The sequence below is a fragment of the Magallana gigas genome, chromosome 5 (genome assembly GCF_963853765.1).
Source record: "Magallana gigas chromosome 5, xbMagGiga1.1, whole genome shotgun sequence".
NCBI lineage: Eukaryota > Metazoa > Mollusca > Bivalvia > Ostreida > Ostreidae > Magallana > Magallana gigas.
Genome location: NC_088857.1, coordinates 14,770,107 through 14,787,412, shown reverse-complemented (window position 1 = coordinate 14,787,412; position 17,306 = coordinate 14,770,107). Strand labels below are relative to the sequence as shown.

Below are 17,306 nucleotides of genomic sequence, written 5' to 3'. Positions count from 1 at the left end.
TTTATATACTCATATTGAGTTGAGTTACCAATAATTCATGAAGGAATCATATTCATGAGCTCATTAAATTTTCAGGGAACTCCACTTACCCCACCCATTTTCCTCTTTTTACCTGCGCGTGATTTAATGTGACGCTATCTCCTGACACAATCATGACGCAAACTATCACGTGATTCGATGAGTCACTTGAAACATGACACAAAGTATCTACTTTGATGAATGAAATCATGATTGTATGAGGTTGTTGATGATAACATATGCCAAGAGCGTGACTTATCAAAAATTATTTATGACACGTGTCAATCAAATGATCCGCCAAGTTCCGCCTCATTGATCCCGCCTCAGCGTTGTAGACTGCTACTTCCTGTCGTTCAGAGTGAGGCTCTACTCATGGCGGTAGGTTCGGAGATAGTGAAACAACTGTTCTGCAGCGAAACTAGTGCTTTTTATGAATGATACAGGATTGATTCAGAAATTTAAATGGCTGAAGCAAGCCTACCAATAGCTGAAAATGGTAATCTGGAAGTGTGTGTTTTATGTGCTTCGGAATTAAAAGACAAAAATCCGAAATTGTTGTCGTGTTTACATACTTTGTGTGAGAATTGCTTGAATTCACTGTTTCAAGTGCAAATTCAACAGAAACGGCCAAATGGAGAAAACGTCGACACAGCACCGGATGAAAAAGGCGAGGCCACAGGTATTTATAATGATTTTTAAGATCGTCGTTATGAAATAAATCCTTCCATGACTTTTGAACCGCTGCAGTAGTGGTGAAGCGTTTGTACGAAGAGGGGTAACTCGTAAAGTCCTTATAGAAATGTGATATAGTGCACTGTATTTTTTTAATTTTTGATGATTTTTTTTATTTGCTTTGTAGTAGCTGAGAACTGTACAATATTGTGTCCAGCATGTAACGCTACAGTTGAAAAGTCCAAGGTATTGGACAACTTGTTCGTTCAAAGTGCACCCATTGTACATTTAATTGACGATGAAGAAGAGAAAGAAGAGGACAGGCATGTCTGTACAGGGTGTGATGAAAATGAGGAAGCCACATCTTTTTGTGTTGAGTGTAAAGAATGGTTATGTGACCAGTGTGTGATAGCACACCGACGTGTTCGCATTACAAAAGACCACACGATTCAATCAAAAGAGGAAGCCAAAAAGATTGAGGATGATACCAATTCCACGCCTCAGAAAATCATGTTTTGTACTGTGCACAAAAATGAACAGCTTAAATTGTTTTGTGAAACCTGTGATAAATTAACATGTAGGGACTGTCAATTAGAGGAACATAAAGACCATAAGTATCAGTTTCTATCAGAAGCAATCAGGCAACAGAGGGAAAACATTCAAAATGCAGTTGTTAAATTGAAACAAAAGTTAGTAAATTACCAGCAAGCTGACAAAATCTTAACATCAAAGAACACTGAACTTAAATCTAAACTCAATGATGTTTGTCAGAATATGAGAGATGTGGCAGAAATCATCACCAAAGAGGTAAACAAACACACGGACAATCTCATTCAGTATCTCGAAAAGTATGTCAGTACAAAAACCAATGTTATATCTGATAAACAGCGCTTGGTGAAGGAAGCTTTGGACAAGATGAAGCACACCATTGAATTTGTAGAAAATGCATTGACTGTTGGTGACGATACATCTATTCTCTATGCCAAAGGTGTGATGATGAAAACATTACGAGTGCTTGCTAACAATGGAATTCCTTTCCACCCAAGCATTCTCAATTATTCCATATCCTATGAGCATGAAAAAGATTTCATTTTGAAAAACATCAACAAAGCCGGGACATTGGTGATAGACAATAACAAGTTTCCCGCACCCCCAGGGCAAAGACCGACCTCTAGTCCTCAACAAGTCCAACCCAGACCCAGTCAGCCCAATGTCTACCCACAGCCTGCCATGCAGAACCGCACAACCAGTGCGAGTGGCTACTACACTAGTCGGAATACCATTCCACCTCGCATCCAACAAAACTTTGGCCACCTCTCAGAGGTCGAGCAGAGAAATCTGACTCAGAAATTTTTCACTATGTTGAATCGTCAGCCAGGACCAGACCAGGTTTCAGGGGCCTCAAATTACCAGCCACAGGTTCCTCCGAACCAAATGAATTTTGACCAGTCTGTGCGCAATCTAACCAATCTTGTGAATGGCACCCCTTCACAGAGAACCATGCCATCAACTCGATATCCACATAACTCACCTGCAGCCAACATGATGCAGCCACAACAAAAATTACCTACCTCCAAACCAATCTGGCCAGATCAACGAGGTGGGATGCAGTTGCCCATAAGTTCCCACAGTGGCATGCACTCTGGGTCAGCGAGTCAAGTCGGTGGAATGGCACCCCCACATGTCTCCCCTGGGGATCAGGCCAGGTCCTCTATCAGTCCAAGTTCCGCAGCAGACAGAATCATTGCAGGGAGATCACAGCAAGGCCAAACATCGGGTAAATCTTGGAATTTTGTTGACATGGGTAGCCGTTTTCATCAACCAACCTTCGTTTCTCACATTGACCAGGGCTCACCAGGTAATTGTTGGGAGCTGTGTCACATGTGAAGCTAATCAAGCAACAGTTCTGTGCATGGTTGAGTAATTAATGCTATATTTGATAATGAAAAAAAGATATGACATTAAATGCATTATAATGGAAAGCAAGTTTATAAATATGTTGGAATTTAGTTGAAAACAAACCTTAAGATTGAAAAAATTGATGCAGTAATTATTTTTGGCCAGTTTTTATATATCAATATAATGTTGTGTATTGCATCAGATATCACATATTTCTTGCACATAGTATCAAAATGACAAATCAGTCTAGCATGAATACTAGTGTAGTACATGTACATGTATTTGTGGAGGTTTTAATGTGTTGTACTGAAAGTGAAAGGAAATATATAAGATATGTATATTTTATCTTTTATTGACATAAACAAAGTCTTTCTTAGAATTCAAAAGAAATTGCTTTTATACCTCCACTCCAAAGGGGGTGAGGGTATCCTGCTTTACCCTTGTGTGTCTGTCCTTAACAAATTTCTGTTGCATTTTTCTCAGCAATTATTAATTGCAGATGCTTAAAATTTTAACACATTCCATGTTTAGGTATGTCATTTGGTGGGATTCATTTTGTACCAATCAGATGTCAACTTCCTGAAAACTTTGTTTATTTTTAGCCTTTTTGAATTTTCGAACAAATTTTCATCAAAGATTTTTCAGCAACCATTCATTGCAGATGGTTGAAATTGTAACACATTTTTTGTTTAGGCTTGCCATATAGTGGGATTCATTTTTTAACAAATTCAATGTCAAATTCCGGTTAAATGGTCACTTTGCTCGTTTCGTTTATTCACATTATAACAGGGGTATCACTTGTGAGCATTACCCCACAGATATTTTGTTTGCATTTATTCATCATTCCTTGCTCTGTCAGTAGATGTAATCACTAAATGTTTAGAAATGATTTAAAATGTGCCCCAAGTAAAGTATTAACAATTAAGTATTTGATTTACTTAGAATGTATTTAAGTACATTTGTACTACAGAATATGTAGATTTCTGCTGGGTTCAGGTTGAAGTACTCGTAGGTGTTTGTTAACAGTTGGGATGAATGTAACCTCTACTTGTACATTTTTATGCTGTAGGTCCCCAGGCTGCTTCACACCATAGCAAGGTACCGAGCCCAGCAGGGGCAGGATTTGATGAGAGATCCAGCAATCAGACGCGACATGAAACACCGGTGTCTGCTGTAGCTGGGTATGTAGGATGACACATCACACCTATAATTTGAGGAACGGGCAAAAGTTCCAGTAAAATGTATCTGTCATTGCTGTATTGTTGAAATGACTATTACATTGAGAAGAGTTAAATATTTGAAGCTTGTACATGTATTTCTCATGAAAAGATTCACAGCCACTGCATATAATATCTAAACTCATTTAAGCAAATTAAAACTGAAAGAGCTTATATAATATATATATTGGAAAATATGTTTGTTACTAAATACATATGCAACAGATTGTGTCATATTGTGCTATCAAATAAGCCTTTCTATATTTCATAAAATATGTTAAAGGTGAAATAACTAAATTAAAAGTGACTGGATTACAAGAAAAACCATCTCAGGTTAAACCAATGTATTTAATTTTTGCATAGGACTTCATGCCAAAATTATAACCAGTTGAAAAATGTTTGGAAATTAGAACTTTAAGCTCCATCAGATTGAAAAATTGACCAGAATCTCCCGTTGTCTCTAAAAATATGTTGTCACTGATTAAAGATTTCTTATTTTCTTATGTTGCAGGTCCTATGTAAAAGGAGAGGATAAACAGCTTCCGTCCTGCCAATTTGCCTCCAATGAGTCTGTAAGTATTTTATGACTTTAATTTTCAGTGTTTTAATGCTTCTTTACTGTATTTTTTTTGTGTTAATATATTATTCTGTATTAGAATAGGGTGTGTTAGATTTTGATCATGCTGTTAAATTGACACAAATAAAGGACACTAATATTTTTATTTTTAGACTTCCATGTCTGAAAAAAGTCGGACACCACCACTACCAAGAACCACCCCTCCACTGCGAAGATCCACCCCTCCACCATCAAGAACCCCACCCCCTCAACGCTCACAAGCCACACCCCCTCCTCCCCCGCCTTTAGTGCACTCTAGTCATCTGAGCGTCTCGCACGGGAAACAGATGCCGGAGAATAAGGATGATGACCCTAACGAGGATTACTGTGCGGTCTGTCAGAATGGCGGGGATCTCCTATGCTGTGACAAGTGTCCCAAAGTCTATCACCTCAAGTGTCACATACCAGAGCTTAAGGAGTTCCCCAGGTATGGTGCTAGTCACAAAGGGAGGTAATTGCATCACCATGTTGCGATGCTACATACGTAACCTTCCTTTAAATCAAAATTTGATGAAAACTAATATCGTATTTGATATTTTTCAAAAGTACACATTTTTAAATTTATGATTTAAGAATCATTTTATGATTTGAATTAGTCTAATTCTTTGTATTAGGCTAATATCTTAAGCAAGTCGTTTTCTAATTAAGTGGAATATTATTCCTTCAAAAGGGATGTGGAATGTTAAATTCATCTTAATTAAGAGTAGTGAAAAAAATATAATATGTGTGTCAGATTCAGAATTGAATTCCTTTGAAACATACCCGGTTGCTTGTACAATCTTCAATTTTTAGTGACTGGATTTTTCAGTTATTTTTGTTTTCTTTGCATAGTGATGAGTGGCAGTGCACAATGTGCACCAATGCAGAAGACATGGTGCTGGCAGAAATAGAGAAGAAGGATCTAACAATGGGGCCGGGGAAACGCAAGGCTCCCTCTGGGCTCACAGAAAAAGAACTCAAGGTATGAGGGACGTTCTTGGCTATTTATTGATTGTGTTGGTCGAGTATTGGAGGCAATCTCAGAGCAATACTCTCCAATGATGATAATGAGTTTTAGATAGTAATTTGGGCAATTACAGTTTGGATGAATACAGCTTTGAGAATTCTGATTGAAAGAAAAAAATGTGACCTAAGAAATATAGGCCACACTGATTTGATTTTCAGGAATTAAGTCTAGCATGAGTTATCCATCTTTTTCTAATCAGTTTTGTCCTTGTAATGTCAGAGAAGTTTCCAAAAAAATATCACTTTTGTTAATGCAAAATATTTTCAAATGACTCTTTTCTGATTAAAGTTTTAATATGTTTCAAACAACTGAGAAAAATATCAATTATTAAACATGTAGTTGTTCATGTTTATTTATAATTTTCGTAAATCTGCCTTCAACTGATATAGACATTGTAGGTGTGACATTTCATGATATAATCATGTTAAAGACTTGTAATGATTATTTGTGCTTTTCAGGCTTGTGAGAGAATTTTACTGGAGTTATTTACCAACAAGGAGAGTGCCGTGTTCCATGAACCCGTCAGTAAACTGGTATGTAGGGCCTCCATTTACCATATATCTGGGGGGTTTTCGCGTGTCACAAAATTTGAGAAAATGGGGAAAATATGTAGCATTTTTAATTTCATCCGTTAATTTTTGCGATTTCAAAAGTTTCTTATAGAAAGATATAATTTCTGTGTATTCATTATTGTGTGATTTGACAGAGATTGCGAAAAAAGCAAAAATTACATCATTGTGGAAATTACATGATATACAGTATCTTTGTATTCCTTCATATAGCAAAAATATAGTAGTTTCAATAATAATGATTTTCTGTATACTAGCTGTCTGACTTCTGAATTGCTTTAGATGTCTGAAGTCCATGACTCTATTTGTAGGTCCCAAACTATTACAAAATTATCACCAGACCTATAGATTTCTCCAAGATCCGATCCAAACTACAGCGGCAGAACTTCAACCATTACAACACTGTGGAGGAGTTCCTGGCGGACTGTAAACTGGTCTTCAAGAACTGTTTCACCTATAACTCGGTATGTACTTAGGACACACTAGACGTTTCTCAGCTTTAAATAATTTCCCTTGATCAATTATTCCTTATCTATTTGTATTTAAACCTGTTAATACCAAAAAATTAGGATACATTACCACGCTGTTTTTGGAGTTAGAATATTTAGAATTTTCCTTATAATAGTATGCAAGCAATTGATTGCGTGTAAATAAGGTCATAGTTGTCTTCTCCCCCCCTCCTCCCCCAACAACAACAACAATAACAACAACAACTCCAATTTATATACAACAAAACAACAAAGCTTGGAAATAGGGTCATAAGGATGAAACAGATATTCTGAACTCAAAGTGGTTTTAAGATTTGTACTTGTGTATGATACCTTCACATGTACTTTTCTACATAATGAATTCCCTCCTAGAATAATTCATGTCATGAGAGGATTGTCAAATAAGCGGTGCCCTTGTTTTTTATTGTTATAATTGTTACATTATAGATGAATTTGTACCCCTTGTAACAGTGAATTTCGTTCTAGTTTGTGACCCTGTCCTGTAAATGAATATAATTATAAATGAATAGAATGGGTTGACCTTGGTACAATAGACAATATGTGTAGATAGGAATTGAGCAGATTGGACAAGACTTGTTTACATATCACGTGACTTAATCACCAAATTCTCAATAGTTTTTGGGAGGGGGACTTAGCAGAAATGTAAATCTGATGATACAACTTGCAAATAATGTACTCTCATAAATTAAGGTAAATGGCATATAAAGTAACACTGAACACACTTACCAAAATCTATGTCATGTGACTCACATGGCACAAATGAGTAACATATGGACCTTTGCATTTTATAGAATTTCTTATGAGTGCAGTGAGGTACATTATTTCTTCTTTCACAATTCCCATATAGATAGATTTTGACAAAATACATTGACCAGGTGAGGGAGAAAAATGTACCTAAATGTGCTTGTATATTTTAAAGACTTTCAAAAGAGGAGCAAAGCTAAAGGTCTTTGGAGATTTATTGTAAACAGCGTACCCCTACCATAAAGATTTATAATATCTCCCTTGTGATTGTTTTTTTTTTTTGGGGGGGGGGGGGGGGGTTAGAAAGGGATTCTATAAGAGTACATATATATTATTGATTAATGAATAAGTACATGCAAAATAAAAAGTAAGTATATGTACATGCAAAATAAAAAAAGAAAACAGTGAACCCCTACCATAAATATTGACATTTCCCTTGAAATTGTTTGTTCTTGGGGAAAGAAAGATATTGTATAATTTACATAAGAGTACATTTATTAAAGATCATGTACAAATGTATTTGCAAAATGAAAAGACAAATTCCAAAATGCACTGAAAGCAAATTATATTATAGAAGTCAATGTTCTGAAATGTATAGGAAAAACAGGATTGCCATTAAATTGGTGTGTTGGAATGCAATTGTGTGGAGTCTTAGTGTCATTGTGAAAAAAAGGGATTTGTATGCAACTGCCAATAGCAATTTACATATAAATAAACTTGTTATTCACAAACTGCCAGTATCAAGATTGTTTGAATGGTTAATTTGTTGTTGAGCAGCTTCAAAATAAAGGGTTTTTAAACGATTCTATAACCAAGTTTTATGCAACTTCTTACAACTATTGCTGATTATGACATAATACTCTTACGATACATGCAACACATATTTCTTTAAGTTTGCTTTTAGATTTGAATGAAAAAGATTTAAATATTGATTTTATATTGAATTATAGGTTGGCACTCCAATATATGTACAAGGTAAAATGTTGGATGAAGAGTTTGAAAGACTGGTGCAGAAGTTCTTACCTTGCTATTATGATGTGTTGGATGAACTTGAAACTCGGACGGACACACCCACCAGTGACGCATCAGACGGGGGTCCAGGGGAAAAGAAGAAGAAGAAGCGATATGAAGAAGACCCAAGTGTTGACCCATTGCACATACATTGAAATTCATAGCGATGTTTTATTTAATCATTGGGAATGACGAAGACATATGCAGAATTCCACGGCATTGATCTACATGATTTAAAGCAGACGATTGTCGCAATAAAATCCTTAACGATGTTTTAAAAGGAAAGTTAAGAAAAAAGGATGGACAAGTGGCCAGTGAACATATTCTGAATTTCATAGAGATGTTTCATTTTGTCAGCCTTAGCAAAAAAGTTCAGTGCACATGCACTTAGTGACGTTCTCTGATTTGGCAATGATGAAGACAAACATGTAAGATGAGTACACATAAACTCAGAAATCTTTTCTTAGCAATAGATGATAATTATGTTGTGGACAAAATGTGCATCTTGCCTTACTGAAACTGGGATAAATGTTTAAACATCTGCAGGAGTAAATGAAAACCTACTAGTCTCAAATTCCAGCTAAAACCAGAATTCCTCAAGAGACCAATGTGTTTTATGTGAGTGATATCACTGTTTTTGCAATTTTGTAAATACTTAAATCATTATAATTTATGAGTTTGATTGTTCATCTTAGGGTTTTTTATACTTACATGTATAATATTTCTATTTGTACTTTAATATCATGTTAACAATGTAACAATGTTCACAGTGCACTGACAGCTTTATAAAGGGACCTCTTCAGAAATTCCATGTATGTTAAAACTTTCTACACAGAAAAAGTATTCCGATATTTGTTGACAACACAGGAACATCTATCGCAACATCTTAATTCTTGAATTGAATATTTGGTACATGTTTTATGTACATTATTTGTACAGTGAAAAATATTGTTAATAAATAATTTTAGATTGATTTGATTTTGAGTTATCATTAGTACAAATTTGAAAAATGAAACATTTTTATATCCCCTCTCCTTTACAGAGGGGGAAAAGGAGAGGGGGATTTACTTTAGTGTTCTTTTCTGATCACTTTTTTGTCCTCCGTCCCTCTGTTTGTCTGTAATCTTTTTACATTTTCGACTTCTTCTCCTGAACCACTGGGCCAATTTCAACCAAACTTGGCACAGAACATCAATGAGTAAAGGGGATTCAAGTTTCTTAAAATAAAGGGCCACAGAAATAATCAGGATTTATTGAAAATTTGATATTTTTCAAAAATCTTCTTCTTAAAAAACATTTGGCCATAAAAGATATTTTGTTTTGAATTTTTGTCTTCAAAAGTTTGATGTAGGTTTATATCCAATTTGATTTAGATCTTCTTGAGAAATGTAATGTTTAATTTGTGAAATGACTAAACTGTGACTAAAAGGGATCAATGATAAACAGAATATCCATGAGAAAATTTTTTTAATACAGGATCTGTTAGACTACATTGTCCATATTTTTTTTTATATGACTCGGTGATTTTATAATGGCTATTGTTGCTCCGGTGAGCAATGTGGCCCATGGACCTCTTGTTTACCCTTGTGTTTTTCCGTCCATCCATCTGTATACATGTAACAAAATTTCTGTCACATATTCCTAAGCAAATATTCATCGCAGGTTCTTGAAATTTTAAGAGACTTGGGCAAGTCATATGTTGGCAGCTATTTTGTACCAATCGGATGTCAACTTCTTGTCTTCTAAGCGACAACTTACTTTATTTTTAGCATAAATTTTCAAACAAATTTTTGTCAAAAATTTCTCAGACACTATTCATCACAGGTGCTTTAGATTTTAACACACTCTTTGATTATGCATTTCATATGGTAGAATCTATTTTTATACCAATCGGACGTCAACTTCCTGGTAAATGACAACTTTATTTATTTTTGCCTAAAGTTTAAAACATTTTTTGTCAAAGATTTCTCGGCAACTATTTATAGCAGATGGTTGAAATGTTAACACACTCTTTGTTTATACTTTGTCCCGAGTTTTTGCTTCCACCACTTTTTGCTTGATATTTCAATAATAGTATAAAATACCTTTGTGCTCAAACTACGTTCATCCACTAATATAAAAAATGTCCAGATTATCTGTTTTGAAACGCCCCCTCTACCGCTTCATGTTTCAATACACATCCCGAAATTGAAAGTCTACGGAGATTTTGCATTGCAACAGCCATTAATAAGCCCGGATGATAACGTTAAAAAATTGCGCGATGTATTCCGAGTGTACTCCGAATGGAGAAAAGATGTAAACATTCCCCATTATAAATCTCCGTAAGGAATCTGTTTTCGTTCCTGTGAATTTTTCTGAGTGGAAAGGGATAATATTGATCAATGAAAATATCTTGGATATATTCCCTTTTAACGATTTCAACTGTATTTCTTTCACATGTATGTGTAATTTTATTAAAAATCATCAAAAAGCGATGGAAGCAATAACTTGGGACAGACTATAGGCATGTCATAAGGTGGGATCTATTTTTGTATTATTTGGATGTCAACTTCTTGTTAAATAATGGCTTTGTATTTTTTAAGCCTAAATTTTCAGTTGTAATTTCTTCAAAGATTTTTCAGCAACTATTCATCACAGATGTTTGAAATTTTAACACACTCTTTGTTTAGGCCCGCTTTTTGATGTATTTTTGTACCAGTCTGCTATACTGGTTCTGTACCAGTTAGGCCTATCGGCTAAGACCAGTTATCGGCTAATCTGAGGGTTCGGGTCTATAGCACACGAATATCCGAGATTTTTTAATTCAGTCGTCTGTTTCTAATAAAGAAAAGTCAGTTTGCTTGAAAACTTTCTTCAATATGTTTTAAACATGAGCTTTAACGATCATTGTTTACCGCTGATTTACATCTTTGCACTTTCAGCTGTGGGGGAAGTGACGTAATAAGTTAAAATTAGAATATGCGTAATAATTTATTATATCCCTTCTTTGATTTGACATATAATATCAATACATATAACATTTATAAACAAAAGGAACTCAATAAATTCCGAGAGATTCAAGGCGCAGTTGAACGCCTGATTGTATAATTATGCATTGATTAGCGTACGATTGTGTGTATTACCGTATGTTGATAAAAGAATAATATTATGAGTTTAATTTATGTATAATAACCCCTACGACCTATAGGCTGACCCCGCAAGGGACATAATTCAATCAACACTTTGCAGAATATAAAATCAACATGTACAAGGATTTTACTATGTTATTATCACGAAGCCGATAACTGGTACAGTAAATCATAAAACCTAGGCAAATTCGGGGCTTGCTAAAAAAAAAGTTCAAACTTGTGTGAAAGCATCGATTGTGCAGATTGAAGTTTGATCATGATTTTTTTTTTGTGGAGAAAAAGGGAACCACAAAAAGGGGGGGGGGATTATAGGAATAGAGAAAAATCGAAAACAACAAAAGCCAAGGGGTTAGTATGTGGATAAAATTTGGCAGATTTTTAAAATCTATTGATTTAATTGTAAAGGTATTTTGAATTTGATACTATTATGCTCATCTAATCGCAGTTATAGCTATTGTTGCTCAGGTGAGCGAGGTGGTCCCTGGTCATCTTGTATTGCATTGTAAGTTGAACACATTGTGTATTGTATAGTTTCACTTAACTGGTATATTTGCAATTCGATCATCGTGTAAACTACCTTCAAATTAACGTATATTTAAACTATTAACACTTTTCAAAATTAGACATGCTAATCAGTTTGAGATTGAGAACTGGTATTGCAAGTTCCTACAAACTGGATAAAACCTTTTGCTAGTCGTACGTTTACCAGTATAATTGCTGTGCTATTTCAGTCCCTCGAAATTTCCTGTCAATGAAACCTTAAAGGGTTTGCTAACACTGTGTTTTCTTTATTAACTACTTAGACTCATAAATATAATTGACATCAAAGAAATCAAAGGCTGCTTAAGGTTTGCTGACATTGCTATTTCATCAGCTACTTAAACACAAAAAGGATACGAGTGCCTGCTCGAGAATTAAAACTTTAAAAAAAATCTAGCTGGACCTAGCTAATCAATATGTATTTTACCATGATACCTTGAACTGTTTTATTTCTGTTTTGATAATTACTGGCATCAATGGTGCCATGACAATTATTGTGCTCTTTTTCTGTGTTCCCAAGTCTATCATCTTTATCTTCGCTCAAAGTCTAAACCCACACTACCTAATTTCAAAGAAATCAGATAAAGCTTGCTAATTTCAATTAAAACAAATGTTTTTTTTTACCACGCACATTTGTTGTGGTGGTGTTGTGTATGGGCGGTGATTACTGAAACCACATTACATGTGATTTTAATCTTATTAACATCATTAAAACAACACAGCGATGGCAAAAAACAAAGATTAAGGCAAACAACACAGTCTGATATATAAACAGTCTGCTGTTAATGTGATCCTCACGTTTAATCTTTTATTTTGAAAGGCATTAGAATACACGATTACATACTTTACAGTCAACCACAACAATTTATACTCTGTATCATTTCTCTGAACTTGCAAACTCTCAAACAACCTTATACTTCCAATCTTCCATTCTCTCAAGTAAGTCTTATAAATATTATGCTTCCGAGCTGAACCCGCTCTCTCTGTCACACACATCTCGCCTCGGTGAACACGTATTGGATACAGAGAGCAAATGGCTTCGCTCACTGGCATTTGACTGACAGATGTCAGCAACTGTTTGCCTTTTCTCACAAGTTTGAAGTTCGTGTCTGTCATCCGAGAACTGTGATGCTGACGCGTGTTTAGGAGTCACTGGCTTCGAGTGATTCATCGTGAAAGTCTTGCAAGTATTATACTCTATCATCTCCTCCTCGTCCTCGTAGGCCGAATCCCTATTGCTGTTCTTCAACCACAGATACCCTTCATAGTGAGACGATAAGCTCCGCCTTTTACATGGTGATCCTTCGAATCCCTTTCTTGCAAAAGTCAAGTCTACTAAACTATTTGATTTATACGATGGGAATTTTTGGTCCATATCCAAAGAATTACTCCACATTTGATTTAGATGGGACGATTTTCGCCACTCGTTTATATGCGAAGTTTTGTCAGTTCCCTTTGCAGGCGGTAAAATAAGAACACCTTTACTTTCGGGCATTTGGACATTAGGCGCCGATTGCCCATGTTGTTTAATTGTCAATGATTTTAAGCCCAAGGTATCGTTCTTCACTTTGCGTTTCTTAAAGTTTTCGTTAAAAGCACGTTTTGGCACATCAGACACCTGCCGTAGTAACATCTCTTCCTCGTCCGAGGACAAATTCTTATCTTCAATTGTCGTTATCTGAGTCGCACATGAATGCAACCGTTTAGGATGAAATTTACCACCAGGACCTTTCTTGCATTTCCCACTTTCTTTGGTATGAACTTGCAAGATTTCACTTTCGTCATTCAAGTGAATGACGATAGCTGTTTCCGGTTTAGAGTCAATCGGAACCGTTTTCTGGCCCGATTCTCGCCCGGAAGTTCGATATGCGGGGATTACACCATTTCCGGTTTTCAGTTCCGGTGACCTACTGAGCTCAAACTGACGTTTGCTTTCTGGAATACTGCGCTTCTTTTTTTCGTTGTTGTCCAACAGACTACTGCTGGTCTCTTGTAGTTCTTGGTTTGGACCTCCGCCCATACTTCCACCGGACACCGAGTTTGTTATGCTGCTCCGTTTTTCTGTATGGAACGAAGGTCCATGCATTTGAGAATTTCTCCAAGAAGATCCCCCTAACGAGACCCTTCGACTGTTCAAATTTGAAAAACTGCGAGTCAAAGAGGATTCTTCAATCCTCCTACATAATTTTACACAATCCCTTTTGAATTGTTTCGTGAAGATTGCGTACAAAAACGGATTTGCACAGCTGTTCAAAGGCAACACAAAAATAGTCAGAACTTTGGCTTCGTTCAGTCCAACCAGATTTTTCCCAAAGGCTGCGGTGATGGAAAAGAAAATGATAGGCGCCCAGCAGAGAAAGTCGGTAAAGACAAGAATGGCCATCCGCTTAGCAATGCGGAAATCCTTCGAATTCCAAGCGTTGGATCCCAGTATTGAGCAGTACATTTTGATGTAGCATATAACGATGACGACGAACGACACAGCATTGAACAGCATCAGAAAACACACGTACGCTACAATGAACAAGAGCATTTCTATTGGCATTTCCATGAATGAATGAAGATGTTGATAAAACTGGAAATTGTTATTATGAGGGATATTACCTAATGATGCCCTGTCTGATGTCTCAAATGGAAGGCAGATTGCAAACTTCCTGTAGTCGCTGATTCCAAAATAAGGCAGACTTGCGTTGGTAATGGAGAACACCCATCCAAATGTCATTATTATTCCTTTCAAGTAGACAATTTAAGGTATCCAGAAAGATCACGAAAGTATATACTGGTTATTATATTAAAGATTAAATCCCTTAAAAATCTCTCTCTCTCTCTCTCTATCTCTCTCTCTCTCTCATTGATTTCAATGAATAAGTACCTGCTTGTTTGAGTCTTATTCGTTTGTTGAGCTGCATTGCATTAGATATGGCATAGAACCTCTCCACTGTGATGACAGTTAAGGTGTACACGCTCAGCATACTGGAGACGATACCCAGGAACCCCGCCGTGAGACACCCCCCACTCCGCTGCCATTTTATAGCGTAGAACTGAAATTCATCTAAAACACAATTTTGAATATCTATTGTTTTTCCTACATTGTTGAATCGTAGATATTTCCATTTCCAATTAAGCACTACTAAGTCAATGGCATAGATAATTATATTACGAAAGAAAAAAATCATACCTAAGGTCGACGCGTCAAGAATGGCTAAAATCCCAAGATAAGCACCCATCATGAAGTCTGCGCATGCCAGGTTGCAAATCAAAAACCTGGGGACATCCATGGATAGTTTGGACCGGGCCGTGATGGACACGAACAGAACTATCCCGTTACCAACGACAGCCAACAGGAACACTATCCAGACCCCGCAACGCAGGGACCACCAGCCGAATAGGTCATCACAGGGTAGAAATGGTCCTAACACAACACAACAAGACATTTTAATTTACTTCTTTTACTGCTACGATACATTAATTGCTAGAATTCATATCATTGTAATTTATAGCTCCAAAAGCCAACAATTTGAACAACTGACAAAAATGCGAGTGTATTGTTATAATGTACTGAAGTTTTTACTTATGAAAAAGCGAGTGGTATTACACATAATATTATACATATAATGTACTGAAATTTTTCTAATACCTGAGAAATGTTCAAGACATACCTGGTACAGGTTCACATTTGATGGGTGGTTGGACCCGTGCCAGAGAATCTGCGTGAATCGTCTCGTGAACAGGGACATTGGGGATATTGATTTCCGATACGAAAGACGGCAGTTTCAAGTCGTAGTCTCCAAAATCAAGAAAATCGTCAAATGTTTGGTTTTCTAGAATGAAAAAAAAATGTTCTTGGCTTTGGATTTTCTCAAAATTGTTCTTAGCTTCGGGTTAAGTTAACTTTGTTTATTAATAGTAGTTAATATGTTATATTGTTAAAATGACAGATGTCATACGGACCCGGTGTAGCCAAGTCACGGTAAATTATTCTTTCTATGTTTATAGGTAAGAATTTCTTGTGTTTTTTAGGTATCATTTATCCAGAATTTTGACAGTGCCAAGAAAAGTTGTCTAAAATGGGGACTTTATGGGGTTTTTTTTAAAATATTTGTTAAACTTTCATATATTTTTTACCGTCAAGCTTGTAGACCGTATAGGTGCTATAAGATCGAAGAATTAAGCAAAAAGACCATAAACTTTTTTAAAACATGCGTCATGTTACTGGTTTCCCTACAATGATACATGTAATATTAAAACTAAAGTAAATATTTCCTTACCATGATTCATGTAGTATTAAAACTATAAGAAACATTTCCCTACCATAATACATGTAATATTAAAACTATAGTAAAGATACATGCAATATTAAAACTATAGTTAACATTTCCCTATCATAATATATAAATAGTGCCTGTTTGGGAGGGTAACAGTTGAAATTGACACCCCGAGAAAACCATTGTCAACCGACGCGAAGCGGAGGTTGACAATGGTTTTCGAGGGGTGTCAATTTCAACTGTTATCCTCCCAAACAGGCACTATTTATTTTGTTATACTGAATGTCTTTTTAAAAATTTTTAAGAAAATTTTACTGATTTTATATAGGAATAACGTGAATTCTACAGCGAACCGTACGCGCATAATTTTCGCGCATGTAACATTTTTTAATGTTACCCGTTGCCAAGTGCGTTGCTAACGCTGAGGGTAATAGTAAATATTATTAACTGCGTCTTAACCAATCAGATTTCAGTATTTAACATGAAAGTATAACAATAATAAATATTAAAACTATAGTAAACATTTACCTACCATAATAATATTAAAACTATAGTAAACATTTCCCTATCATGATAATAAATATTAAAACTATAGTAAACATTTACCTACCATAAAAATATTAAAACTATAGTAAATATTTCCCTACCATGATGATATTAAAACTATAGTAAACATTTCCCTACCATAATAATATTAAAACTATAGGAAACATTTCCCTACCATGATAATATTAAAACTATAGGAAACATTTCCCTAACATGATAATATTAACACTATAGTAAACATTTACCTACCATGATAATATTTAAACTATAGTTAACATTCACCTACCATGATAATATTCAAACTATAGTAAATATTTCCCTACCATGATAATATTAACACTATAGTAAATATTTCCCTACCATGATAATATTAACCCTATAGTAAACATTTACCTACCATGATAATATTAAAAACTAATAGTAAATATTTCCCTACCATGATAATATTAAAAACTATAGTAAATATTTCCCTACCATGATAATATAAAAAACTATAGGAAACATTTCCCTACCATAATGATATTAAAACTATAGTAAATATTTCCCTACCATGATAATATTAACAC

General features: G+C 35.4%; 2 protein-coding genes across 5 annotated transcripts in view; one reads left to right on the top strand and one right to left on the bottom strand.

Annotated features, from left to right (window-relative positions):
- Positions 1-287: 287 nt before the first annotated feature.
- Positions 288-9,234, top strand: LOC105324985 (E3 ubiquitin-protein ligase TRIM33). Of its 2 annotated transcripts, none has more exons than XM_011424290.4 (9): positions 288-697; positions 878-2,548; positions 3,659-3,770; positions 4,318-4,378; positions 4,536-4,849; positions 5,254-5,383; positions 5,887-5,961; positions 6,309-6,461; positions 8,201-9,234. In XM_011424290.4, exons 1-9 carry the CDS (start codon positions 481-483, stop codon positions 8,414-8,416), a joined length of 2,949 nt encoding a protein of 982 aa, XP_011422592.3. In that variant the 5' UTR covers positions 288-480; the 3' UTR covers positions 8,417-9,234. The 2 variants fall into 2 exon arrangements, with proteins under 2 accessions (XP_011422592.3, XP_011422593.3); XM_011424291.4 differs by having other exon boundaries at positions 289-697; positions 878-2,467.
- A 3,475-nt stretch (positions 9,235-12,709) lies between these two features.
- The window catches only part of LOC105324984 (leucine-rich repeat-containing G-protein coupled receptor 5-like), a 36,712-nt gene continuing 32,115 nt past the window's right edge, over positions 12,710-17,306 (bottom strand). For 2 of the 3 annotated variants that reach the window (XM_066083501.1, XM_066083502.1), the window contains 5 exons: positions 15,589-15,750; positions 15,108-15,341; positions 14,802-14,981; positions 14,534-14,659; positions 12,710-14,443 (listed from right to left, as the gene is read on the bottom strand). In XM_066083501.1, the coding sequence (XP_065939573.1) occupies positions 12,885-14,443; positions 14,534-14,659; positions 14,802-14,981; positions 15,108-15,341; positions 15,589-15,750 (2,261 nt within the window). In that variant the 3' untranslated portion in view covers positions 12,710-12,884. 3 annotated transcript variants of the gene reach the window in all.